This window comes from Amphiura filiformis, chromosome 19, assembly GCF_039555335.1.
Source record: "Amphiura filiformis chromosome 19, Afil_fr2py, whole genome shotgun sequence".
Classification (NCBI taxonomy): Eukaryota; Metazoa; Echinodermata; class Ophiuroidea; order Amphilepidida; family Amphiuridae; genus Amphiura; species Amphiura filiformis.
In genome coordinates this window covers 47,087,937-47,115,047 of record NC_092646.1, presented here as the reverse complement: position 1 = coordinate 47,115,047, position 27,111 = coordinate 47,087,937, and the positions used below count along the sequence as shown (strand labels likewise).

Here is a 27,111-nt window from a genome sequence, read left to right as displayed (position 1 = left end):
CGTTTGGGGTTTGCGTTTCTTAGGTGCATAAACTGTAAGTATTGTAAAAATTATAGCATACCCATGGCTTGAATATGTGCTGATTTAAACTTAAGATAAACAATCTCCTTGTTTTTCAAGGTTAGCATCTATTCGTGATTCGTGGGTAACAAAAGTTTAAACCGTCGTAGATTCTTTTTTAAAGCGGTGAACTTATTTTTACGATTTACAATTTTAAGCGCTTGTCAAACTAAATTCAGTGTCCAAAGTCATTAAATGTTAATTTAAGTTATGGCAATTATCTTTGCTGGACTCGTGGGTAACAGTTGATACGTGGGTAACGTCAAATTTGATTTTATGGAATTTTATGGGTAAAACGTATTTGCATAAAATAATCACTTGGACCTCAGAATTATAGAACGAAACTTCGTTTCATGATATAGTCATTTATGGCATATTCACTTAACATTTTTCAGAACGATCATTTTATTTTTGATACGCGGGTAACAAAATTATTAGCCAAATTGACTTAATGGCCTCTAGAGTCCACAAACTTTGGTGGAATTCAATCGTTTTACATATGATGAGAGATCATGCAAACGTCTTTCTAACGGTAATAATTTCATTTTGATTGACGGACATTCAATGACATATATGGTGCTTTATCTTTGAATTCGTGGGTAACGCCAATTCATTTAAGCCATCATAACTTGTCCCCTTGTATGAGTTGCTAGTAAAGGCCTATATGCACAAAGAGAGCACATTGGACGTGACATGATATGCTCCATCAATAACGTGATTTCCTTTATTAATGACATTTTAAAGTGGAAAGTTAACATAGAGAGAATTTTGTCCCGCTTTCCCTGGAATTGACCATATATATATATTGCTGAAATGTCAGTCAAAAATATTTTCGAACACTTAATATAAATTGTACCATAGATTCAATTATGTACACTTGAACAGTTGCAAAACAGGTAATGAGGTAGAAAGTTAACTTCTCCAACACAAACAAAACACGGAGTAACTATTCAATTCACTTACGTAAATACTGTATTAGTACAAGTCAAACAATTAAGGTGTAATAATCCAAGGTTCTAAATGAATTAGTTGAAAGTTTAGTGAGTTATGTAAATACTAATTCATGAATTTGACGTCTCTTGTCTTGTTTCCTCGTGCGTGTACAAAGTTCCGATAACATTGATATCTTGTATTTTCGAGCCGGTGGGAAAAACACAGAAAGCTAACTGAAGGATACGGATCTATCTAAACTCCTCAAAAAAGTTTGGAAACTTTTAAAAACGGCCATATATCAGAAATTTCTTCTCTCTATACTGTTTCATATCAGTGAAATCATTGTTATTTCCTGTCAACAATGACACCTAATTTGTGACGGCAACTTATTCCACGACTGAGTAACTTTCTTTGAAAGACAGAGAGGTCTCAAAGAAAATGTGCCAAATTGACCATTGTCCGCGCTCATCTCATTGCCTTGAATGAACAAATGAGTGGGTTAAGGGGTACTACACCTCTGGCCAATTTTTGCCTATTTTACATTTTTCTCAAAAATTATAGCGCATTGGTGACAAGTAAGATATGTATATTATAGGGGCAAGGACTACAACTACTGCACTGGAAATTTTATTTCAGCACAGACAACAGTTGTGGAGTTACAGTCAAAAATGAGGGAAAACCAATATTTGATCAATAAATTAATCAACTACTTGCCTTGAGTTGTTGGATTTTCAGTGCAGTAGTTGTAGTCCCCTATAATATACATATCTTACTTGTCACCAATGCGCTATAATTTTTGAGGAAAATGCAAAAATAGGCACAAAATTGGCCAGGGGTGTAGTACCCCCTTAAATGCATAAATAAAAGAATGAATGAAAAGTTGTTTGCAGTATATAATTTTCAGTGAAAAGTGCTACGGGATGAACAGTTCTATACAGGTGAATGGAGTACGCGGATTTAGGGTTTCTCTACCGGAATTCAATTGGTGCCAAAAGTCCTTCCCACAAAGCAATATACGTATTGCATAACAAAGAATATTCATTAACCTCCGAACTGTATCTATTGTTATGGAAAAAGCTTATTGCATTGTGGGAAGGAATTTCGGCACAAATTGACTTCCGGTAGAGAAACCCTAAATCCGCGTATTGGATCAACGTAAGTCAATCTCTCTTGCTGGTCACTTCTTCATAGTGGTCATTTACAAGAAAGCTCTAATCATCATGGCTCGATTATCAGATCTGAAAGAGGCTCAAGCTATTGGTCTGGCTTGAGGCTGGCATACCTCAGAATCAGGTTGCGGCAACTTTTGGAGTTTCCCGCAGTATGATCTCCAAGCTAAAAGCGAAGAAAAACAACGGCTGCAGAAGACCGATACATCAGGCAGCCAGCACCTCAAAACCGTAGACTAATGAAACAGTGTGATACGCCTTACTCATGTTTACTGATACAATGGCGTAGACAATGGCAGATTTGGCACATTTTGTTTGAGACCTCCTTGTCTTTCTAAGACAGTTACTTAACCATGGAATAAGTTATGATCACAAATTTGGTGTCATTTTTGACAGGAAACAAACAATGTTTGTATTGATATGAAACAATGTGGAAATAAATTCCAAATATTTCTGATATATAGCCGTTTTGAAAAGTTTCCAAATTTGTTTTTAGGAGTTTATGTTTCATTTGGCAAAACATGACAATATTTTTTATCCAAAAAAATTAGTGCTGTGTTTTTTCTGGATAGGCACTTCTATTATGGAACTGATAAAGGTGTAAGGCTGATACTTATATTATAAGTAAGAGGCTTTCGGCTCACCACAGATCCCTTCCCAGGATCTGTACATTGAGTGAGAGAAAGATGTAAAATATGTGAGGGCTTTGTGTGAAAGATGGATTCTTTGGAGTTAATTTAGTAGAGCATTGGGTGAGAATATAAGTCATAATCAGAAGCCTAGTGGATTATTTTACTTGCTTTTTTATTAAGAAAAGAAATGTAAGAAAAGAAATTGAGAAAAGAAATAGTACAATAAAAACTGATCCTGTTTTTCAAAGTTTAATCTAACTTTTCTAGTGCATTCTGCGATAGTTAGATATTATGTATTACAGCAATTTTTGACATCTGTATTATGGATCTCCTCTTTTCTAGAGTTAGCCAACACTTGTTGGAGGTACATTGCCAAGATCGCAATAGTTGGAGAAAGCTTGTATTCGCCTGCTCCGCAGCCGACTGATGATGATGATGGGAGCTTATTTTATTGTAATTATCTCAAAAAATTGATATTAATCCTCAATTCTCACCCCAAATATGACCCTGCTACTTTTTTACTACTTTTTACAAAATTCAGAAATATCTTTTTCAAAGGAATTTTGTTAGTACTTGGTTCCGAGCCAAGAACTCAAAATTATCATAAATTATGACATTTCAATGGCATTGAATTCAATAAGAATTGTGTTGATATTTGGTGTCACGCTAACTAGCAGACGACAGCCATGTTACGCCATTCGTACCCGTTCACCCACGTGGTATCAAAGCTATCCAATGATTGGTCGAATATGTCACCACATTACAGTGTCTTCAAGAACATTCCGTTCACAAATACATTATATTAATTGGGACGTTCTTCTTACCAAGTTCAGAAATCACAACTTTAAGTTTGTAATATCAAACCAGTTGAAAAAGTTTTCTACAAACTCATTATGCGTGTGTTTGGATGTTTCCTGTTAGCCTGCCTTGCCATTGGGGCCTATGGAGATGCATTGGTAAGACTATTATTTCTCAATGTCATGTTTTTGTTTGATTCTGTGTTTGTTGCAAAATGTTTGGGTTGTGTTGGGTTCAAACTATACATTGATTCTAAAGCCATAATCTTATAATATGAAATTGGTTTATTTGTTTTCAAACCTGATTTTTTTGGTATAATTATTTTGTAATGTTTTCACATGTCCCAACTTGCACCTAAATGGAATTTCCAAATATGTTGTGTTTGTATATAGATCCACATAGCAATTTCGAGTACCCAATATAGAACTCCATATTAAGCGGCCAAAATAACCACTGGGGTTTCTTTTCCTTTACTTTGTTATTTCAGCTTAAAATGGACAAAATCCCTTGTCGACAGTTATTACTAATATTATTTTGGGTATTTTGGGTAAATAATACAAGATTACGATTACATTTGAAGGAACTCGTATTTTAACTAATTGTTCTTATTATCATTTGAAGGCCAATTCAGTGATTAACTCATTCATAAAATCGTAAAAATCATCAAAGTGGTTAAGCCGAAAGATATTTATTATATTCAAAATAACACATTTTACAAATACCAAATATCCATCATGAGGCTCTTGTTTATTTGTGCAATGATATATATCTCCACTCATCCACTGTTACCAATACGCGCATACTAAGATTTGCAATGGACATAACTCGACTGCACATCCCAAAGACATCCAAAACAATTGGTGATCAGGCCGTCTATGTCGCTGGTCCGCGCACTTGGAACAAACTGCCCATATCCATCCGGGAAGCACCAACCACCAACACTTTCAAAACATTGTTAAAATCATATCCTTATTAATTGTTTTTTGCATTGCTCATTTTTGTTCCAGCTTGCTTGTTTGTGGTTTGCTAGTTTTGTTATGCCCCTGGATCTAATTGAATATATGAATACAAAAGCCACCCAAGTCCATACGTTGGCCAAATTGAGTTAATTATGGGAAATTGTTGCTATACATAGGCCTGTCATATGTATGAAAGAACAACTCAAATTCATCATCTGTGTCTATTGGGCATGTGAGAAATAGCATGTATGAAAGAACCACCTAATTTCGTGATTTGAGTCTTGTAACACATTGATTGAAATCCAGTATGTATAAAAGTCAACATTCATTGCTGGAGAGTGACTTTTGAAAAAAAAATGGGTTTAATAAAGGAACGTGTGTGGTTTATATTACATGGCAGAATGCTTATCAACATTATACATACCTGTGTGCTTTATTTTGTATTACCTTACTAGTGGTAATATCATTCCAACGCTGTTGTCTTTGTATATGATTAAAAAAACCACCCAAGTCCAAAATTTAAAATGAACCCTACAAAGTGCCTGAAATGCTAATCGTCATACATTATACAGTTTAATCCACTCATTTGCACGTAAAACTTACCATATTGACCAGGTAAATCTAACTTAAGGAATTAAAATGATACACAGGTTTTTCTCTCAAAATCACTTCCCATGGACTTGGGTGGGTTTTATATTCATGTATTCAATTGCATAGGCGTCTTATAAATATCATTTGTATGTATGTATGTACAGGAAACTGTATCTTCAATTAGCTACATGTATTTGAATTGGGCTTCAGTTTTATCAATACTGCTGTATTTTGCCATTTTTCTTCATTAAAAAAAATCCTAACAGTACGACGACAATCTTTAGTTCGACAGAAAATCATTTATACGGGTTGGGAGCAGGGTGTTAACAAAATGTTTAAAATGTGGTTGAAATACTTTTTGTTGATTTCGAATGATAATGTCATAAAGTCGTTAATTTTAAGGTCAAATTTCAAAAACAAAAACAAAACTTTGCGACGCAGATATTTTCTGACTTATGCCATTTCATAATCGTATCAGTGTTTTCATTATTTGTTTGAGACCAAAAAGACCTACATTTTGGTGGTCCATATCTTCAATACGAAAGGTCAAAATTCTCAATTGATCGTCGGCTTTTTATCCCAGCTACATACACTATATGTACAAAAATACATATAAGGATTTATCATTAGATTTATAAGTACATATCATTAGATTTATTAACTTTACTTCGAGGACAGTTAAATATCAAAAATATCAATATTTAATCATTTGCCATAAAATATTATATTATTATTATATCGCGAATTTTACAAACACCAAAATCAGAAAGACATTCTTCGTATTCATAATGCAATTAGATATGTCTGATGTGCTCTCATGTCCCACAAAAAATACTGTGCAAACGTCCATACCACAGCCCTTAATGTTATATAATCAGTATTTGCGTTTGGTACCTATTTCTACAGGTTGACTTGGAGCCGCTAGAGGAACGCCTTTTGATAGATCTTCTTGAAGCGAGAAATAGAGGTAATTCAGCTAAGTTTCCGTTCTCAGTCAGCCACCCGGACAACCGATTCTTTAGAAATGCTTAGTCGCGCTAAAAGTCGATCGATACATGTTAAAATCAGCACAATTCAGAGATACACCTTTTTGCTATGAAATTAATTTTCTCGGTCAAATATAAAGCAATAATTTTTTTCTTCAGTAATGTCAGTTACAAACTTGGTGCTTGGATATACATTTTTTTAAAAATCCTGGTGTTAAAATTAAGCATCAAATTTTGTCTTTTAGTGTGATATTTTTGATTTTTATAGGCCTTGAGTTCGCCAGCGAGTTTTTTCGGAATTCATGTTTTAGCGTCTCAAACTAATATAGTTTGCTAAAGAAAGATATTTCCCTTCTCTGTAAGGCACAATGTGTGGATTTATATGTTATAGTTTTGTCAGAATTTCCGTCTAGCTCATTTCAACACCAAATTCGATCGTTTGTATTGCCTCATTAAATGACTGAGTGAGCCTTGCATAACAAAAGAATCGGTTGCTGAGTGTTCTTATTATTAATTTATTTATAGTTTTTTCCATTTCATTTGAGAGTTTTAAATTTAAATGTAAATGGATGTTTTCAGTCAGATTTACCCGTAATTGATTTGTGAAGTGGCCAAGCTCATTTGATATAATAGCATGTCGTTGGCATTGGGAATGGAATCGTTTTGTGGTAGAAAGAGAGAAGCTGAAAGATTCAATTGTTAAATTGTTTAAAATCGAGTCGGAGGGAGCACGACTTAGCGACATTTGCACTCAAATCTTAACCCTAACCGCCTAGGGGCTTTTTGGCGACGGGAAGGGAAAGAAGGAAAGAATAAAGAGAGAAAAGAAAGAAAGAAGTTGTTTGCTCTGGGTGGGATTCGAACCCGAGACCCCTCGCATGCCAAGCACTCGGTCGACGACACTTTGCCACACTTTGCCGCGACACTTTGCACTCGGTCGGCGACACTTTGCGACACTTTGCGACACTTTGCCGCGACACTTTGCCGCGACACTTTGCGACACTTTGCCACGGGTCTTGGGCTTCGCTGGCCAGCGAAACCGTGCCTATATATCACTTAGGGCGATTGCGTCATCAAAACACGTGGGATGCATGCACGAACAGCGCATATGTATATCAAGTAGTATTTTGTAGTATTCAGGAGGGTTAGGGTTAAAACAAACACAGCTGACGCACAGTGGCGTAGATTTCTTTTTGGCATGTGGGGATGGGGCAGCAAAAATTCTTGAAGTATGTTGAATCCAGCACCTTTTGTCGACCAAATACGTTTATGATACAAATGCGCGTGAAGCGGGCGATAAATGTTGCCATATTAAAGCTAAAATGATGAAATATGGTGCAAAAGTGGAATCTATTCGCGCGAAAGAGTGCAAAAATTGGCACTTTGGGGGCTAAAATGGCCAAATATGAGGTTTATTTGGTCAGAAACCCACATACATTCGTCAAAATGGGGGTGGGGTGGGATGATTATATGGACCATCCCCCTGGTAAAATATTTGCCACCCCCCGGATCTACACCTATGCTGACACACAAGATAAACGGTATTGGTTCTATAGAGGAGATTCCACGGCTTGCTATATATGGGGTGTCATTTCAATTACTCAACATCGAGCTCATTTAGGTCACAACTCAACAAATGATTAAAAAAATTACTCAAGTTTGAGTATTTTTTTACTCATTTGTTGAGATGTGACCTAATATGAGCTCAATGTTGAGTAATTTTTTACTCAACTGTTGAGCTGTGACTTTTTACACAGTGTTGAGTAAAATGATTTTTTAAAGTGAAGTGTTACCAAAAGTCTCATGTCGTGTTTAACAAGATAAAAGCAGCATTAATATTTAATTATTTGTCAACATGCCCACACATTTATATTTCTTTTTCTAGATCTTCTTGAAGCGAGAAATGAAGAAGATTTAGGTAATGTTCGCTCTTTTTTTTATTTACTTTTTTCTTATTGCATTTGTGTGTTTTAAATGTAGATGGAAATAGAAAAGGTTTTTCATCACTTACCCTTAACCGATTGGTAATGTAAACTGTCGCATAAAAATTGCCAAATTGTCTGGATATACTACGTTACACGTCTGCTACGTCCCTTAATAAAGTTTTAGGCCGCTTCTGAGATGCACGCCTCTAGCGGTGAACTTTGTTCCCCGTTTGTTTTTGTGATCAATCACAGTGCCGCTACTATCGTAACGGTGTTAGCCTGACAAGGATATATAATTGAAGCCACTTTGTGTACTTCTTTTACTCTATTAGTGTGTACAATTTTGTTTGAAAAAGTTTGAGAAATTTTTAAAATGGACCCAGTAAATTCAACCAGCTCATTACAGTAAAATGCACATCCTGTAAATGACTTTGCTTGAATTGAAAATATTGGGCCCCGCACCATAGAGGAGCCCTGCCTTTTGAAACGACATGGCGTGTTATAAGAGGTTGGCCTATATGTTTTCTATGGGTCAAAGGCAATAACTTCTGGGTGGCGAACTAAATAAATGCTCTACAGGGGTTCCAGCAAGATGGGGTTTAAATAAGATTCGAGCAATTGTAAAATTTGACCCCATGTAGCCCTTGACCCTATGCTGAGGCCCCTGTAGAAGATTGATTTAGTTGGCCACTCAGAAGTTATTACCCATGACCCATAGAAAACACCTTTATAGGACAACCTTTTATAACTCAACATGTCACTTGCTTTCAAAATATGAGAGTTGGCTCCTCAAGTAATCATACCATACAAATTTGTTACAACTCATACCACAAATAAATTTCAATGAGTTGGAAGATAACATTATTTTTCTGCAATTTCCTTACAAAACCTGAAAGCATTCATGGAGCTCAAAAAATGAGAGTTAAAATCTTAATTCGAAATATATTCACTTTGCTGTAAGTGAAGAGTCATCTGAAAATCTCCTACCCAACAAACACAAAACGTTTTCGACATCATTCGCAAAAGGTTATAAAAGGTTGTCAGAAAACGTTTAAATGTCGGGTTATATAAAGGATATATTGAGAGTATAAAACGTTTTCATAACCTTAAAAAACATTTTTTGATAATCTACTGCTCAGCAAACAAAAATGTTTTCAGAAAACGTTTAAATGTCGGGTTATATAAAGGGTATAAAAACGTTTTAATAACATTCCAAAAACATTCTTGAAAACTTGATACAAAACATTCTAAACAGAATGTTATTTTGGGGTTGAAAAAATATTTTGCGAAAAATGTTTGCCCAAAATATTTTCAATAACGTTTTAAAAACGTTTTCATGACCTTTGTATAACCCGACATTTAAATGTTATTAAAAGGTTTTGAAAAAAACATTTTAAGAACATTTCTGTGTTTGCTGGGTTCAAACATTTTAACATAATGTTCTTTAAGTATTGACACAATATTTGGCAAAAATGTTTGTAAAAATAGTTTACAATAACATTTTGTGAAAACATTTAAAAATATTGTTGTGTGTTTTCATACAAAACGTTTTAAAAACGTTATCATTACCTTTATATAACCCGACATTTTAATGTTATTAAAACGTTTTTACCTAAACCAAAGGCCAAAATATAACTTATTTAAAACGTTTTAAAACGTTTTTGTGTTTGCTGGGTTGTCTAAACATTTATAGCGGCCCTAGCAAAAGATTCTCACCAGGGTTGTTCATCACAATATGAACCAAAATATTATTGATAAGACGTGTTACCTGTTCATGATCTATTATTAATGTTCAAAGCAGATAATGTACAAACAAACTTGAAATAGTTTTGTGTAACCTAGAAAAAGTGCGAATTGTGGCTACAACATCTTGTTTGTTCGGTGTCAATCATTTTGATACAGCTTGTACAATTTTGGTAATGACGGAGGGCATATCAGTTTTCCTTCAAATGACGTTGTTTTGTTATCAGTGAATCTATAATTTAAAGCCAAAAGCATGAATTGTTTTCGTATTATTTGTCCCGAGCAGAACTAATAATTACTAATATTGAGAAGCACTGGGCTATAGCATTGGACAAACTTACTACAAACATTTGTTTGATACAATTTTGGCAATGACGGGGGAATATAACTTGTTATTGTTAATCGTTTCGAGTTAAATTTATTCTCATCTTTCTTTTTCAGATGCTGATGATGCTAATGATGACAAGAGACAAGTAAGACAACCTACGTAAAATCTCAGAAAAAAATAGATCGAACACTTTAAAGCCATTATTGGAAATTGACCCTCTCCTAACCCCACACAATGTTGTCATGCAAAATGTGCTCATCTACAGTATATTTTATTCAAAATTTTGATAGGTGAGGAAAGGGGGAGCGGGTTTGCGGAAGATTGATGCAAGGCTATTATAATTCGTGTCCAGTGACTCATATAGTATGCGACGCGCACTATATGGTAAGACAAACATTGGAATTAGCGTGAGTGTTCGAACACATTTCTTCTGAGATTAAAGTCTTTGAGTACTTTGTACCAATAGAAGCAAAGAATAACAATCATTTCAAGATCAATTTGCAGTGTAGAGCTAGTTCGATACCTAGCTTGAATATCATATATGACTCGCTACTAAACATCTCAAATAAAGTAACTAACCCCCTTATATAATGACCATTATTCATAAACGGGTGATTGTATTACAAATCTGTAAAATGCGTTGGAAGCAGAATTTATTTTTGCACATTTTGACACCTCATTTGTAGCAATTGACTAAATGTTGATGTCACAGCGTACATTTAAATCAATGTAACCCAAGATTTGAAAGTTGCAGTATTATTGTATTGATTTTGTATTCAGTGTAATGGAAGGAAATTTGTGTAATGATATCTGAGTGTTTTTGTATTGTAAAAATTTGTATGTAAGTGCAACTTTCAAATATGGACCTCACTGGGCTATCGTATCAAATGAGGTATCAAAATGCGCAGAAATAAATTCTGCTTCCAACGCATTACAGATTTGTAATACAGTAGCCCCTTTTTGAATAATAGCCATTATTTAAGGGGGCAGTTACTTTGTGTGAGATGTTTATATCTACAATCAAGTTGTATGTTGATAAGGGTTTTGTGCCTATGGAGAGCTGCGTTCCTGAATGATGCTGAATGTAATTATATTACAACCATTCCTTATTTGACTTGTTTGACAAGCAATTGGAGACCACTTTCATTGAAATCGGAGCATTGTTAATTTTTGGCCCCTGTGTGGCCAAAAAAAACTGACCACTCCCCAAGATTTGACCTTTTTGCTTATAACTCAAGAACGGTATGTCGCAGGTAGGTCAAACTATACTTTATCTAAATCCTTGCAATGAGAGGAATAATTTGATGTGCTTGTCAACCAGATTAAAAATTTGACCACTGTGTTGACCCTTAACCTTCAATATAGCCGGAGTGCCGGGAATTATTTTTTGTTAACATCTTAAATGTGTTATAGGACCATAAAGGAAGCTAAAAAAGTTGGTTTGGTAGAGTCCTGTGGGGTCATCATTGACTTTCCGTAGTTACCGAACTATATGGTGTGTTTTGGGTTGTTATGTTTAATGCTTTCCTCTATATAGAGCGGCTGCATTATGACGTCATGATTTGATTCCGTAATTATGCTTTCTGAGCAGTGTCGAAAACGTTCTCATAATGCGAAAAAATACCCAATAAATCGACTGCCCAGTGCCAGAAGTAGGTAAGTGTATATTTACATAGGCCCAATTACTCATTTCGGACGGTTAATTCTCCATAATAATAACTAATAATAAGTGCAAATGACTTGGCTATATACATGGTCACTTAAACAGTTAGTTGACGCAAGTGGCCATGCTTAGACCCCAAAGTCACTTACATTTATTATGAAAGGCAGAATTTACCGAACATTTATTGCCGAAATGAGTAACATGTGAACATGCACTTACCCGCTTCTAGCACTGAGCAGTCGCATGATGCGGATTAATTTTTCTTTTTGTAGTTAATTCTGTTATTTAATTTTCATTTCTGCAGGATCTCCTTGAGAAAAGAAGAGGAGGTGGCTCAGGTAATTTTTGGTGGCTTCTTTTTAAAATTATATTTCATTTATTTTTTAATATTTCATCTGTTTATTTTACATGTAATTTGGAATTGATTTTACTGTCTGGTAAATTAAACTGGCATACAAAAAGTGGCTGGTCATACTATAAGTATAAGTACATTAGCGTATCGTTAGCAACTGGATTGTAAATTAATATTGTTTTGTAAAGAGAGAAAGAGAAAATAAAGGATTCAATAATTGAAAGAAAGGGAGCAATGTACACCAACTTGACGTGGACACAAATAAAATACAGACTAGACAGTACGCAGAGGGGGACTAAAAACAACAAATGTAGCCATAGAAGTAAGTTCGATAACCAGAAAGTACCCATTCCAAGGCCCACAGAAGTGTTAAACCTGCAGCAGGGATCAATGGGAATACTAAAGTTCACTGGAACAAGTATTGAAAGTCACTGCGCACATAAGCAGACACGATAAACCAAACAACCAATGTAGGTACCAAAACAGGCAAAGTTCGATGTCCAAAAGTTGCCAATTTTAGACCCCATAGAAGTGTCAGAAAATCAGTACAATAGTATACAGGAAGTGATGAAAACCACTGTGTACATAAGCAGAGAAACCAGATCAAACATACAAAAAAAAACCCGTTTCGAGCAGATAAATATTCTTCTTCAGGAACAGACAACAAAAATATAAAATCAAACAGCGAAAATTACATGCTGTATAGTTAAAAACAAAAAGTCAAAAACTGAGGGTAAGTTCAACTAGAACTCGGTAGCCAACAAGACAACAAGCTCAGAGCAAAATAAGCTGTGTTTTTACTCAATGAAAGTAAGTTCACTATTTTTCATCACTTGTTCCAGTGCATTTTTGCATTCCCATTGACCCCTGTTGTTTAACACTTCTGTAGGCCTTGGAATGGGTCATTTTTGGCCATCGAACTTAATAACCTACTTTATGCCTAACTTTGTTGTTTCTGGCCCTATCCCATCTGCGTACTGTCTATAGTTTTATCAGCTCGTAATAGGCGGGAATTGTTAGGTTTTTACGTCTACGCAAGAAAGTAGACACACGTTAAGAGTGCTATTAGTTGACTGTCTGTTCTCTATATTATGTTTATTAAAAAAGATAGACAAACTATATGACTTGAAATCTATATTAGAGTGTGCACCTTTGGTAGCACCTCGCATCTGTCTCTGAAACAAATTTCTCCAGCTATGGTGCATTTGCAACCTTCCATTTGATGTACATATGTTTGGATAACATTTGTGATCAAAGTGGACACATTGTTTTGGAGTTTCTACAACTTTTGAGGAAATATTAACTGTGACTTGTTTTTCATCATCCTCTTGTATAATCTAGCCCATGGCTGCCATACTTGTACACAGTGTTAGCTTTTCACTGTTGTTGTTGGCTGTACAGTCAATTACACTTGTTATTCCATCAATTGATCAGTCTAATCATCTGAATGATCAATATTTTCATCTTCAAAGTACTTATCTGTGTGATAATCCAGCTGATTATTACTCTACCACAATGTGTTATACTAGGAGTGATCTCCTTATGTACAATACTGGTAGTTCAACTACATGTAGACTGCCTCAAGAAGTTTGGTACAACATTAAGTCACTTGGTTTAAATAAACAGAAACCAACTCGTCGAGGAAAGAAGAAGATACTTTCAAACAACTTTCCAATTATGAGCTGTATGGATCCATCTGCATCACCTGCAATGATATCTCATTCCAATGAGCAAACTGTTCAGCAAAACCAATGTGAGCACTCACCAGGTAACCATAGCAACATGAAGTTAGGTCTATGGAATGCCCAGTCTGTCGGCAATAAAGGGGACACAATAACTGATATAATCTTGAATGCGGATTTGGACTTCTTCTTCCTCACGGAAACCTGGCTCCGTTCTGATGATCGTGTCATCACTGGGCTAATGTGTCCTCCTGGTTACTCATTTTTGGGTGTACCCCGTAACTCTGTCCATCGCGGTGGAGGAACTGCCTGTGTTTTCAAGAGCCAACTGAGTCTCGAACTCTGCGAAGAGAAACTACCTAAAAGTGACACTTTTGAACATTCATTATTTTATATGAAGAACCAGAACCTTTACTTTGTTGTTGTGTATAGATCATCATCTTTAAAGCAAATGCCTCAATACTTTCATGATTTTGAGATATTTCTCAATGCAGTTGACCTCCTTCCTGGACGATCAGTGGTATTGGGCGACTTCAATATCCATATGGACATGCCCGATGAAAGCGACACCAAATCTATGCTTGCTATCCTTGAGTCTCTTAGTTTCGATCAACTTGTTGATGAGCCCACTCATGTTAAGGGACACACTTTGGATTTGGTTATTGTTAAAGAGAATGATCATGTTGTCAAGCCATATGACATCCACCCTGTTCATGTTTCTGATCATTTTCTCATACTTTGTGACATTGATTTTAAGAAGCAGTCAATTGTCAGAGCCACCAATGTGTACAAAGCGCGTAATTTCCGCAATATTGATCCTGTTGCTTTTGAGGAAGACCTTGTGTTCAAGCTCAATACCACTGATGATTCCATGGACGAGGCACATGTAGACCTTGTCCAGTTTTATAACAAAACCTGTAGCCAAGTACTTGAGACCCATGCACCTGCCAAAGAAAAACCATGTACCGTTCGCATCAAACCTGATTGGTGATGCCCATAGAGTGTTCCAGTCCTACCTTGAAAATCGCAGTAGTCAGGTCTTTGTGAAGGGATGCTATTCTGATAGGGTTCATCTGCCTTATGGTGTCCCCCAGGGATCGGTCATTGGCCCGATATTGTTCACCTATTACACTCATGCCATCGGGAACATTATTCGTAATCATGGCCTCCAATATCACCTCTATGCTGATGATGTTCAGCTGATTATCACCTTTAATCCTGCCATCCCGGGTGATGCAGCTTGTGCCTTGTTCAAACTTTCCAACTGCATCCATGAGCTACAAACTTGGCTCACCAGTAACAAGCTCAAGCTCAATATGGCGAAGACTGAGTTTTTACTGCCTCTTCTGATTATCACTACATTAATCTCAAGCATCTCACCCTTTATTTGGATGGGTTGGAGATCTCTGTATCTTCATCCATAAAGAATTTAGGGTCATTTTTGACCATGACATGAAGATGTCCAGTTATGTTGCACATTTGTCCAAAACTTTGAACTGGCAGATTGGTAATATTTGGAGGATTAGGCGATTCCTAAGTTTTGATGCGTGTACCAATGCGGTTAGGACTCTTGTCCTGTCCAAGATTGATTACTGCTCCTCCTTGCTTAATGGCATCTCCCAGAAAAACCTCACCCGCCTACAGCTTCTCCAGAACAAGTGCGCCAGACTCATTTTCAGAGAACCAAAATATACGCATACTTCTCCTTTGCTTCATAGTCTGCACTGGCTTCCAGTTGCTAAACGTGTCCAGTTCCGCACTCTCGTCCATGTTTATAAGGTTCTTGCTTCATCTACACCTGAATACCTGTCGTCCATCCTTCACACCCGTCATTCTGGGTACTCTTTGCGCTCTACTGCTGCCACTTGTCTTTCCATTCCAAGATCCCACAAGTTGGCTGGTGACAGAGCATTTTCCATCATTGCCCCTGTTCTATGGAATGGCTTGCCTTCCCACATTCGTGACTCTCCCAATGTCCAAACTTTCAAAAAGAACCTAAAAACTCACCTTTTCACCTAATGTTTCCTCCCTCTTGCATTTTTCCTTTTCCATAGCGCTTTGTTTCTTCATTTAAAAAGCGCTCTCTAAATCTGTGTATTATTTATTATATTATTATTATTATTAATAATCAGTGATGCGTCGATCTAGCGAGATGTCAGAAGACAATTCTCAATAAGAAATATGTTGATATTAATCCGCGACGTCCCGCCGATTACGAGCTGATCAAAGTATAGTCTGTGTTTTATTTGTTTCTCCACGTCAATTTGGTGTAGCTTGCTCTTTTTCATTCCAGATTCAATAATGTTTAAATATTTTCTTCAATCTCCAAGACGTCGTCTGTTAGATGCAATTAACGTTTTGATAAAAGAAAAGATAAATGCATCATCAATATTGAATCACTTTGTCAACAGGACCACCAAATATACAATGTAACGCAAGAAACAACGGAAGAAATCGTACAACCCCATACCCCATGAACTGCACAGATAATTGTCAGACATGGTAAGTGTATACTTGTTGTATGGATGAACAAATGAATAAAAAATTCTTTAAGAAGTTCATAAGGTTTGTAGAAACACATAATATAAATTTCATCTCGTCAAAATCAATTATATTTTACTCACCCGACAGTTTCGACCATTTTGGGTGATGGTCGAAACTGTAAAATTTTAGTTTTGACAAGATGAAATTTATATTAAATGAATGACGAATTTATACACCGAAATAATGTGTGCGAGGCAGTTTGGGTGTAAAGAATAAGCATCAACTTTTATTTCTATTCTTCTACGACAAAATAGTGCGAATTAAAGAGAAAAGTTAATTACATCAAGGTCAATGCATGTTTGTACGTCGCAATTCTGTCATGAGGCGGAGGCGTCATATTTAACGTTAGCTTTGGACATTTAATAATTTTTTTAATTTTCCACCCGACTTCATTTGTTCGAGAAGTAGCATTTTGAAGTTTCATTTGATTGTTCGAGAAGTAGCATTTTGAAGTTATTTCGCACATGACCGAACGTAAACCATAAATGACCTTTGACCCCAAATCGGAGGTGTTTTTTTTTTGGTGCAACACTTTGAAGGTACCCCTTGAATGACCTATGATCCCAAATCCAAAATTAACTTTTGTGCATCAGCAAAAGTCAGCGCATGCGTGCAAGTCCCAACTCTGTGCTATGAAATTTTTGGAAGGAGTAGAATTTTATGCTGAAATCACGTTTTGACAACTGTGATGCAGAAATATATATATGATGCTTTTCAGTACACTTGCATGTGAGAACGTTGCTTCGTGGACGTGGACAGCACAAGAGGATTGCCCTAGCTACTTGGAGATCTACAGGCCCGGTAAGTTTAAAATTGATCACGCCCTGAACTATTTTGGAATTTCCTAAAATAGACAACCACTCCGGAAATTCCTAAAATAAACAACCACACCAGTATTCGTGTCTAACCTCGTTGTCTTTTGTCCTGCCGAGCATCTCAATTGTATTTATTGTAAAACAGTAGCGTATACAACCCTTTTTATACGGGCGCGCGCCCCGGGTTTAAAAAAAAAGAGAAGAGAAATTGGAGAAAAAGAATAGAGAAATGTCTGTGCGCATGTGATTTTAACGAAATAAATATCAGATTTGAGCTTTAAAAAAGCAAATTTAAGCGCGCATCGCACGGATTTGTTCCATTTAAGCGTCAATATTTAATATTTACACGTTTCACGAACCTCTCTTTTTGCTCACAAAGAACTGAAAAATAAAATAAAAGTTGTGAAAAGTACAGAGAAGAAAATCTGAAATAAAACCTTACACCTTAAATAAATCTTGACTGAAGAAACTGTGTTGCTCCTTTGTTGAGCTTGTTGGAATCATTTCGCCTTATGTAGCCAGTTTGTCACTTTTAAACTAACTTTCGTCAAATCAAATGCTTGTAACTTTACTTTTTGATGTCACATATTTAATTCAATGGTATGGTATCATCATGTGCAGGATTAGATAGTGCATCTCTTAAAAAATAAATTAGTTTTAAAAGTAGGATTTTTTTAAAGTGTTCAGATACATTTTTGGCGCAGTATAACAACATATTACCCAGCATTTTTACCTGAGTTGCAACCTTCATTATATTTATATAATTATATTATACCGTATATTTTATATTTGGCAATTTTACATATTAGAAATATATTATTTATAGCTGATCTGTGTATATTATATTTATTATATTATTATATATTTACATTTACATTGTTTTAATATTGTTGTAATTTTGATCACGATTAATTTCTCGAAGTAGGCAATAAATTATATCAATTGAAGGCACAAGTAAAAATTGATGTGGGATGGGACTTCTTTTGCTATACTTGCAATTACTTATGTTTTCTCGGTTATTTTATGCCTTTTTGTTTTATTATGTTTCTTACTTTATTACTTTATTGTTTCTTGCTTTCTTTTTATTGACAACATAAGTCATTTCTCTTTTAGGAATAAAACGTAGCTCTTAAAAGGGCTGTTTAGTTTGTCTTTGGTTCTTTTGAAGTGAGTTTACTGTGCTGCTCTGCCCTCTACCTGGTTGCCTCCTTGATGAATACAGATTTCAGCCCTAGTCCTCATTGCATCAATTGCGTTGCGCACCAACTTTGTGCGCCGGATACTTGCGAATATAGCAGTAAATACGTTTGCAAAGATCTTGGATTTTGCCACAAATTATATCAATTGAAGGCACAAGTAAAAATAAGACAATGGAAAATGTAGGCTCCATAAATTAGATAGCTTATATCATGCTTTTTTCTTGAATGTATGTGATTTTATAAATATATGAACAATATTGGACCAATTATTCATATCTTGAAATATTTCCAGTACTGTAACATTATCATTATTAATTTATTATATTAATAATCTGTTCGCATCTAATGGAATTTATTAATTTTCTCTTTAGATGTTTGTAAAGATCAACATGGCGGCGTTTACCTTCCAATAGCAGATATAGGCCAAGGTAATTAACATCTAACATTGCCTCTGATTGGTCAATTATATGATATATTCACTTTTATCACCAATCACAATGGAACTTTTTTGGCGTGGTGAAATTATTCTAACAATGTTGCTGATTGGGCTAATTGATAATGAAAGCTTCTTTTTGGCCAATCGGCAGGTAGTTTTCATGTGGTTAATATTTACTGTGACAAAATTTAATATAGCATAGTAGAATGTGAAGCAGACAAGTTTGTCTGTATCACAGCCGGCCTTCATTTTGGCCAGTAATTGAAGACCAGATTAAAAGATTGAAGACCAGATTAAAAGATTGAAGACCAGATTAGGTTGCATCTGACGTCAGGGCAAAGGCGTGGTGGAATTGGTTGCTGACCTGCGCGATACGGCATTTTTGGTTTGGGTGACAGAGCTTCATACACAAACTTCTCTTCTTTTTTTTTTAATTCTGCGAATGGTTTTTAACGCAAATACAAAACATTTTCATTCCAAATGTGCATAATTCTAAATACGTTGGAGTCCGAAAATTTAATCCAGTGTAGGGCATGTTTTTGATATAAAATTGGATTGATTGAGCCCATTTTTATTGGTCAAGCTATGAGTTTTAAAATATTGGACGAGACGTAGTAACGCATTCAATTTGATCATGATTATGTTTTGGATCCAATATTTTCACACACTTGGATTCATCCAAACATAATAATTAATTATATTGTACCGACTAACGGTCAAACTACGTAACCAACCTTAAATTACTAGGTTTGCCACGAAATCTAGTCACGCCCTCTATGGTAACTAATTGTGCTTCATTTCAAAGTCAAAAAGGTAGACCAGGCTATAGTGCAAGATATTTCAGTTCATTTCATGTTCATCATGCAGTTATTGTTGCCCACATGTATGCACACAACACAGGGGCACTCACAATAGGCAATTAAACCCTACTGGTAGCGCTGCTGTGTTGTAGATATAGGAGATGAACTAGTGCGCGTCATATATCAAGAAGTATAAAAGCTGTGATTTTAGTACTTGCTTTATGTTTCAATTACTTATTCTCAAAATATCTGAGTTTTCAACCCGGCACAAGCTTTAATAACGGGGGACCATACATTTGTATGAGAAAGAAATCCTTCCGTCCAAACTCCCGTGTTATTCCAATGCACATTTTGCTTCACCGGTCCGCCCTGGCTTGGTCGTATTTGGAAGAGGGGTGTCACGAAACCGTAATAGGTACAAATTTAGTACTTTCTGTCAATCAAGGTCAATCAAGTATGTTTTATTCTCAACATGTCAATCTTTAAATCATTAGCCTAGTCCTTATAATGACGGGGGACCGCCTTGATGAGTAAATGACAGCAAACCATTGAAAATGCCACAATACTCGGTCAGTGGAGCTCCGCCCGTTCATGTCAATAGCGTCATTATCGATTGGATTAGTCGACCGTAGCGGACAATTCGATCGCTCATTGAATTAATATTACGTGGTAATAAATTTGCATGGTGTAGTACTGCATATCTCGGTTTAATCTTCACTAAGCGGGTTTTAAGACTGAAAAGGTCACGGCGAATTTGCCGTGAACATAAGTGCACTATCTATGTTAACATTGTCATACAGGGTGTCCCAAAAAAGAGGCCCCTCATTGCGCCCTCTATTTCTCCTATTTCAGAAAAGTTGATCAAGTATATGATGGTATGTGAAGAAGCATTTACATGTTAGCTTTAATAAACCGAAACAGTATTTCAATCGGCTCATAACTTTTGAAGATATGCTCTTTTAAAGAAATGTATCCGTTTTTTGTCCACGGAGGAGGTTTGGCTACTTCAAACATTGAAAAGTGCATATACCATGCATATGTATAAAACATTCCTCGATGATAACTTTATAAAATAACAACTTTATTTCAGGGAATGGGCTTTACCGGTGGGCTTATGGGGTTATGGGTTATGGATTTTGCTAAGTGCCATTAATTTGGGCGAAATTGATGTGGGATGGGACTTCTTTTGCTATACTTGCAATTACTTATGTTTTCTCGGTTATTTTATGCCTTTTTGTTTTATTATGTTTCTTACTTTATTACTTTATTGTTTCTTGCTTTCTTTTTATTGACAACATAAGTCATTTCTCTTTTAGGAATAAAACGTAGCTCTGAAAAGGGCTGTTTAGTTTGTCTTTGGTTCTTTTGAAGTGAGTTTACTGTGCTGCTCTGCCCTCTACCTGGTTGCCTCCTTGATGAATACAGATTTCAGCCCTAGTCCTCATTGCATCAATTGCGTTGCGCACCAACTTTGTGCGCCGGATACTTGCGAATATAGCAGTAAATACGTTTGCAAAGATCTTGGATTTTGCCACAAATGAAGAAATCAAGTGGTGTGAGGTCTGGTGATCTTGCAGGCCACTCCACAGCATGACCCATCCAAACCACTCTGTTTGCTATCCGTGGACAGAGTGAAAAACAGGTATTTGTCTTTAAAAGGGCATATCTTCAAAAGTTGTGAGCCGATTGAAATCATTGTTTTGGTTTATTAAAGCTAACAATTAAAGGTTTCTTTACATACCAAAATATTTTTGATCAACTTTTCAGAAATAGACGAAAAAGAAGGCGCAATTAGGGGCCTCTTTTTTGGGGGGACACCCTGTATTTACCAGAGTAATAGTAGTTACTGATTGATATAGGCTATGAAGGAATTTCAACTGTACCCCATATAGTGGACAATGGTCAATGAACTTTTCATATGTAAGGGGGAGCAACGGGGGGGGGGTCGATTTTTGGCAGACCATTTGGAGATTTCACCACCCCGGGGGTACACATAATTATTGCACAGCCCCTAAAATGCGGAGAAATTTGGTTAAAAATGTTAGTCGCTCCTGCATTATTTTCTTCACCTCGCAGATATACCACAGATGTGAGATATTGGCCCGGGATATTGGGTGATTTTTCACCATAGTTAATTATTGTAATACATTATTGGCTCTTATTTTGTTTTTAGGTGTTGCAGGCATTGGACAAGCGTTACATTTTTTTGTTCTTCAACTCGTGATAGACGAATGCAACAGTAAGTTGAAATACCGTAAAACCTCGTCTATAAGCATATAGAGTGATTTTGATGAAGGCTATATTAAAACGAAGCAGCCGTAAATATCCCAATGCAATAGATTGGTCTTACAGCAGTACTTGTTTGTATATGCTTGTATCGGTAATTTGTTTGCTAAAACTCCATAATGTTCTAATTTTGTCAATGGATGGTGTCTGGATTAATTAAGCTTTCATCAAAATCACTCTATACGCTTGTAGACGAGGTTTTACGGTATGTGACACCGTTACAACGAAAGGTACCTTATCCTTTTCCCCATTGTTTGAATACAAATTCCAAACAATCTGAAGTGGCGGTCATTTCAAATCATCCCCGAGTCAACGAGGTCAAAGAATGTCCTCTCATTGTTAGTGGGTGGCTAATATTTACCAACACAAATACAATACAATACAATACAACACTTCAAACAGAGAGTAGCCATATAAAAGACTGGAGCTGTATGACAAACATTTATATAGACTATAGGTACAAGCTCATGATCCTCTACAACAATAGGATTAATGATTGGTTTAGAACGTGCTTGGCACTAGAAAATGAGATATATGTAGAATCTGACTGAAGGTACCTTTTGCTGTAACGGGTCACACTATGCCTACAGAATGTTCATTACAAGATTGAGATGATCAAAATATAAATCGTAACCATAGTAACCCATTTAAATTGCACCTGTGACAGAATATTAAATGCGCCAACGAAGTTAAACGCAAATCATTGTCGCAAGCTTAGTTCGACATGGCAAATTATAATATAACCTGCTAGGAGTGAGTGACAACTTTGAAATTGGTATCAAAACATCCGGTGTGACTATCTGCATAATTTGCAATCAAACTAAATTCATAATTTATGAAGAAATAGACGTGATAACTGTATTTCTTAATCAACAATCCGCACTCATTGCACCTGATGGGAGGGAGTGACAACCTTAAAATTGGTATCAAAAGATGCGCTCTGACAATCTGCATAACGTCCAATCAAAATAAATTACATAAGTTGCTTAAAAATTGCCGTGAGAACTTTATTTCGTTCCGTTCCGTTCCGTTCTGTTCCGCTGAATATAATAAGCCGGCCTAATACACTAAGCCAAAAAAGAAACTTATAATTTTTCACAAGGTCATATCTTAAAATCCTGTCTATCAAAATTAACCAAAATTACACACACGATTGCCTCAATACTCTACTCTAAACACATGTCACTAACTATGCAGTTGTCCAACTGTGAATGTGATCCCGGAAGCTGTTCCGTGTCAGTGCATTTTACTGTTGTGTCAGTTGGACAACTGCTTGGTTACTGACATGTGTTTAGAGTAGAGTATTGAAGTAATCCTTTGTGTAATTTTTGTTCATGTACAGGCGAATAATTGGAACCCAGCCAAAGAAATCTGTTACACTGTGAATGTGGTCCAGGAAGGTGTTGCATGTCAGTGCATTTTGCTGTTGTGTCAGTTGGACAACTGTTTGGTTACTGACCAGTGTTTAGAGTAGAGTATTGAAGTAATCCTGTGTGCAATTTTTGTTCATTTTTATGGAGAGGATTTTAAGATATGACCTTGTGAAAAATTATAAGTTTCTTTTTTGGCTTAGTGTAGTATATACCAAGTATATTGAAGTATAAACATCTCAAAAAAAAGTAACTACCCCCCTTGAAAATGGCCATTATTCAAAAAGGGATGCGTTGGAAGCAGAATTTATTTGTGCGCATTTTGACACCTCAATTGATACGATAGCTCAGAAAACAATAAAACACCGGTCAATTTAATGTAGTGAGGTCCAGATTTGAAAGTTGCACTTACATGCAATACAAAAACACTCAGATATCATTACACAGATTTCCTTCCATTATACTGAATACAAAGTCAATACAATTTAATTAATTGCTAAAAAAAAGGAAGGTTTTATTTCAAACTCTAATGGTGACCCGCAGGTCAAATTGCTAGAATTGAACATTAAACACACCTAAACAGACACAATGCAATTTGCAGGCAGCAGCTTAATCAGCGCCAATATTGCAACATTGAAACAAACAACTATACAAACATCCAATCCAACCCAACCCCATTCCCCAGTAGGCAATGAGGATAAAGTGTCTTGCCCTTGACACAACACGTTTGCACGAGAGGGGCTCGAACTCACAACCTGTGTATTATGAGTCGGGCGCCTTATCCACTCGGCCACACGTGCTCCCCGAATGCTACAAATGAGGTGTCAAAATTCTGCTTCCAACGCATTTTATAGATTTGTATTACAATCGCCCGTTATGGAATAATGGTCATTATTTATGGAGGGTTAGTTACTTTTTTGAGATGTTTATTAAGGCATACTTAGCAAATTTCCTCCAACCTTGATATAACTTAAATTAACTGTTTTAACACGTTCCATATGCCAATATAGAAGGATTACAGGGATGGATATAGTAAGCCTATCTGAGACTATATATAATTGGCTTATTACCTGTAGCCTAATCCTTCTATCATGGCATACGGAACGTGTTATCCAAATTCAAACAGTTAATTTAAGTTACAATATATCAAGGTTGGAGGAAATTTGCTAAGAATGCCTTAATATACTTCAATATACTTGGTATATACTATTAGGCCTATTATTTGTCTTTTATTCAGTAATATGTGAATGGCCATTTTGTTACCTATATATTGCGTTGCGATGTAGCAAAACTTTCTACATAAACATCTCAAAAAAGAAAACTAACCCCCTTAAATAATACCCATTATTCAAAAACGGGCGATTGTATTACAAATCTGTAAAATGAGTTGGAAGGAAAATTTATTTCCTCTATCTGCGAAGCGGGGACCACGTGCGGATACCCGGATTGGCCAATCAAGACGTGTCGAGTCGCTGGTTCGAATCCCATCGAAGCCTGTGGAGACATATTCCTTTTTACAGCGGGGTTGTAGCTTTGAAAGTTTTAAAAGAGTGACAAGCCCCTATTGAAAATCCACATATGAAAGAATGTTTAAACTTTGGCGCCTTTTTTACGTTTTGAAACCTTTTTTGTTAGTCTATTCACACATAATGTTTCTCAATATGTATTTTATTTAACAATAAAATTTTAAAAACAATATAAGAATGCTTACAGCTAATTAGTTTGATGATAATTAATTGATTGGTTTGTTGATTGATCGATTGCTTAAATTGATTATCGCCCTTATTTGTTTTCAGTTCTGGCATGTGACGACCCATTATACACATCGGAACATTTGTGTCTAAAAACATATGTAGGTGGCGAGAAATCTCTGCGGATTAGCGGCGGATTGGTTCCGTTGTTTCTCCCATTCATCAAACCATGTGCCACTACCCCTCTCACTACCCCTACCCCTACCCATCCCCCTCCCCCTGCCCCGTAACCCATCAGGATCATAACACTTCGTGAATGCACATATAAATGGCTTAAGGGTATACAATGTATTGTTGGTCGAAGCAGCAGAAAAAAGAGTAGTTCACAGCATCTTACGAATGGTAGTGAGCTTTAGCAAATATTGCATTGCTCAATTCATGGCGAGCGTGTAGAAGAATTCAAATATCACAGATATACTTTTTTAGGTCCTGTGGTTCTTGAGTTATGTTGTAAAGATGGCTGAAACAACAACGCTTTTGTAAAACGTACATAACTCATTAACAACAATACATTAAGCAAGTTTTCAAAGTATATGATATGATGTAGAATGAACTTTTGCAAAACACCAAAGTGTTATTTTTCAATAATATATTGATTCAGATAATGAAAATTGACTTTTTTGGCTGCTTCGACCAACAATACCTCGTATACCCTTAAAAAGATAATATCATTAAAGAAGAACTAAACACATAATTATATTAAATAACATATTTAATGCTTATTCTCATATCTTTAAGTAAAATATTAGTATACAAATATTGACTGCTTAATATTCGGGGCACAGTTAAAATTATAGGCCCTCGGTGATGTCAAAACCATGACTATGCCCGAAGCGAAGCTGAGGGCATAGTCATGGTTTTGACATCACCGAGGGCCTATAATTTTAACTGTGCCCCGAATATTAAGCAGTCAATATTTGTTTTATATACCAAATCTTAAGATTCTTGTCATCTGTTTGGTTAAAAGCATCGATTTTGGTAAGAGAAATTAATAGTTTCAAGGCGAACGGCACAGAATATTACAATCTGCGATAACCGCGTAATTATAGCGCGCGAAAACATTAACGCGTGCGTAATATCATTTTACGCTGGGAACAACGCACACGCAGAACTATGCCCGGGGAATAGTTACTTTTGCGGGCATAGTCAAAACTATGCCCGCTCTTTTAACCAATCAGATGACGGGAATCTTTAGATGCGGTATATAATAAATATTAATTGACAACATACTACAATAATCACAATTAAGAAGCCATTTTGAAGTTAATCAAAATATTTAACCCCCTAAGCACTACCTGCCGATCTAACATTGCCTCTGATTGGTTAATTACATGATATTTTTACTTTAATCACCAATCGGAATGGAGGTTTGCAAACAATTTACACCAATTTTTGTGTGTGATGACATTATTCTAACAATGTTGCTGATTGGGCTAATTGATAATGAGAACTTCATTTTGGCCAATCGGCAGGTAGTTCTTATGGGGTTATGGGGTTAATTTTTGTTTTATGTTTTAAATATTGTTCTCCTCAATTACGCCAAGTCCCAAACCTGAAAATTAAGTAACTAGCAATTGAATAATTAAATTGACGTATAGTAAGAAAATGGTACACAAAGTAGAAAAAGGCGCGTGACATAATGGCGTATCTACTATACGCCACTATGTGAAAACTCTTTACGATAAAGGCGCATCACATATTAATAGTGGCGTATTCTTGATCACGTAATCAAGATACGCCACTACCTGATATGTGATGCGCCTTTTCGTAAAAAGTGTATCACATAGTGGCGTATAGTAGATACGCCACTACGTGATACACTTTTTCACATGTTAACGGCATTTTTCCGTTGTCACATACTGACATATAACTTTGGAATCCTTTTTTACCCATTTAAAATCTAAATATATTACAATAATGTGATTTGAACACTTGGGAACAGTTTTCATACCATGAATTCATAATTATTGCAAACACAAGCTTGATAAAAACCTCCATTTTTTTTTCAAACTCGTTTTCCGAAATGCACTTTACAGTTTTCTTTACGACGACACTATGTGATGAACCCGGCGAATTGCACATTTCTAAT

The 27,111-nt window shown here is 36.0% G+C and overlaps 1 protein-coding gene across 1 annotated transcript; it reads left to right on the top strand.

Annotated features, from left to right (window-relative positions):
• The first annotated feature begins 3,598 nt into the window (after nucleotides 1-3,598).
• LOC140141393 (uncharacterized) lies at nucleotides 3,599-25,781 on the top strand. Its single transcript, XM_072163248.1, has 10 exons — nucleotides 3,599-3,750; nucleotides 6,049-6,109; nucleotides 8,014-8,046; nucleotides 10,238-10,269; nucleotides 12,092-12,125; nucleotides 16,233-16,323; nucleotides 17,084-17,166; nucleotides 18,751-18,807; nucleotides 21,789-21,854; nucleotides 25,068-25,781. The coding sequence occupies exons 1-10, from the start codon at nucleotides 3,688-3,690 to the stop codon at nucleotides 25,250-25,252; spliced, it is 705 nt and encodes a 234-aa protein (XP_072019349.1). The 5' UTR covers nucleotides 3,599-3,687; the 3' UTR covers nucleotides 25,253-25,781.
• Nucleotides 25,782-27,111: the final 1,330 nt, after the last annotated feature.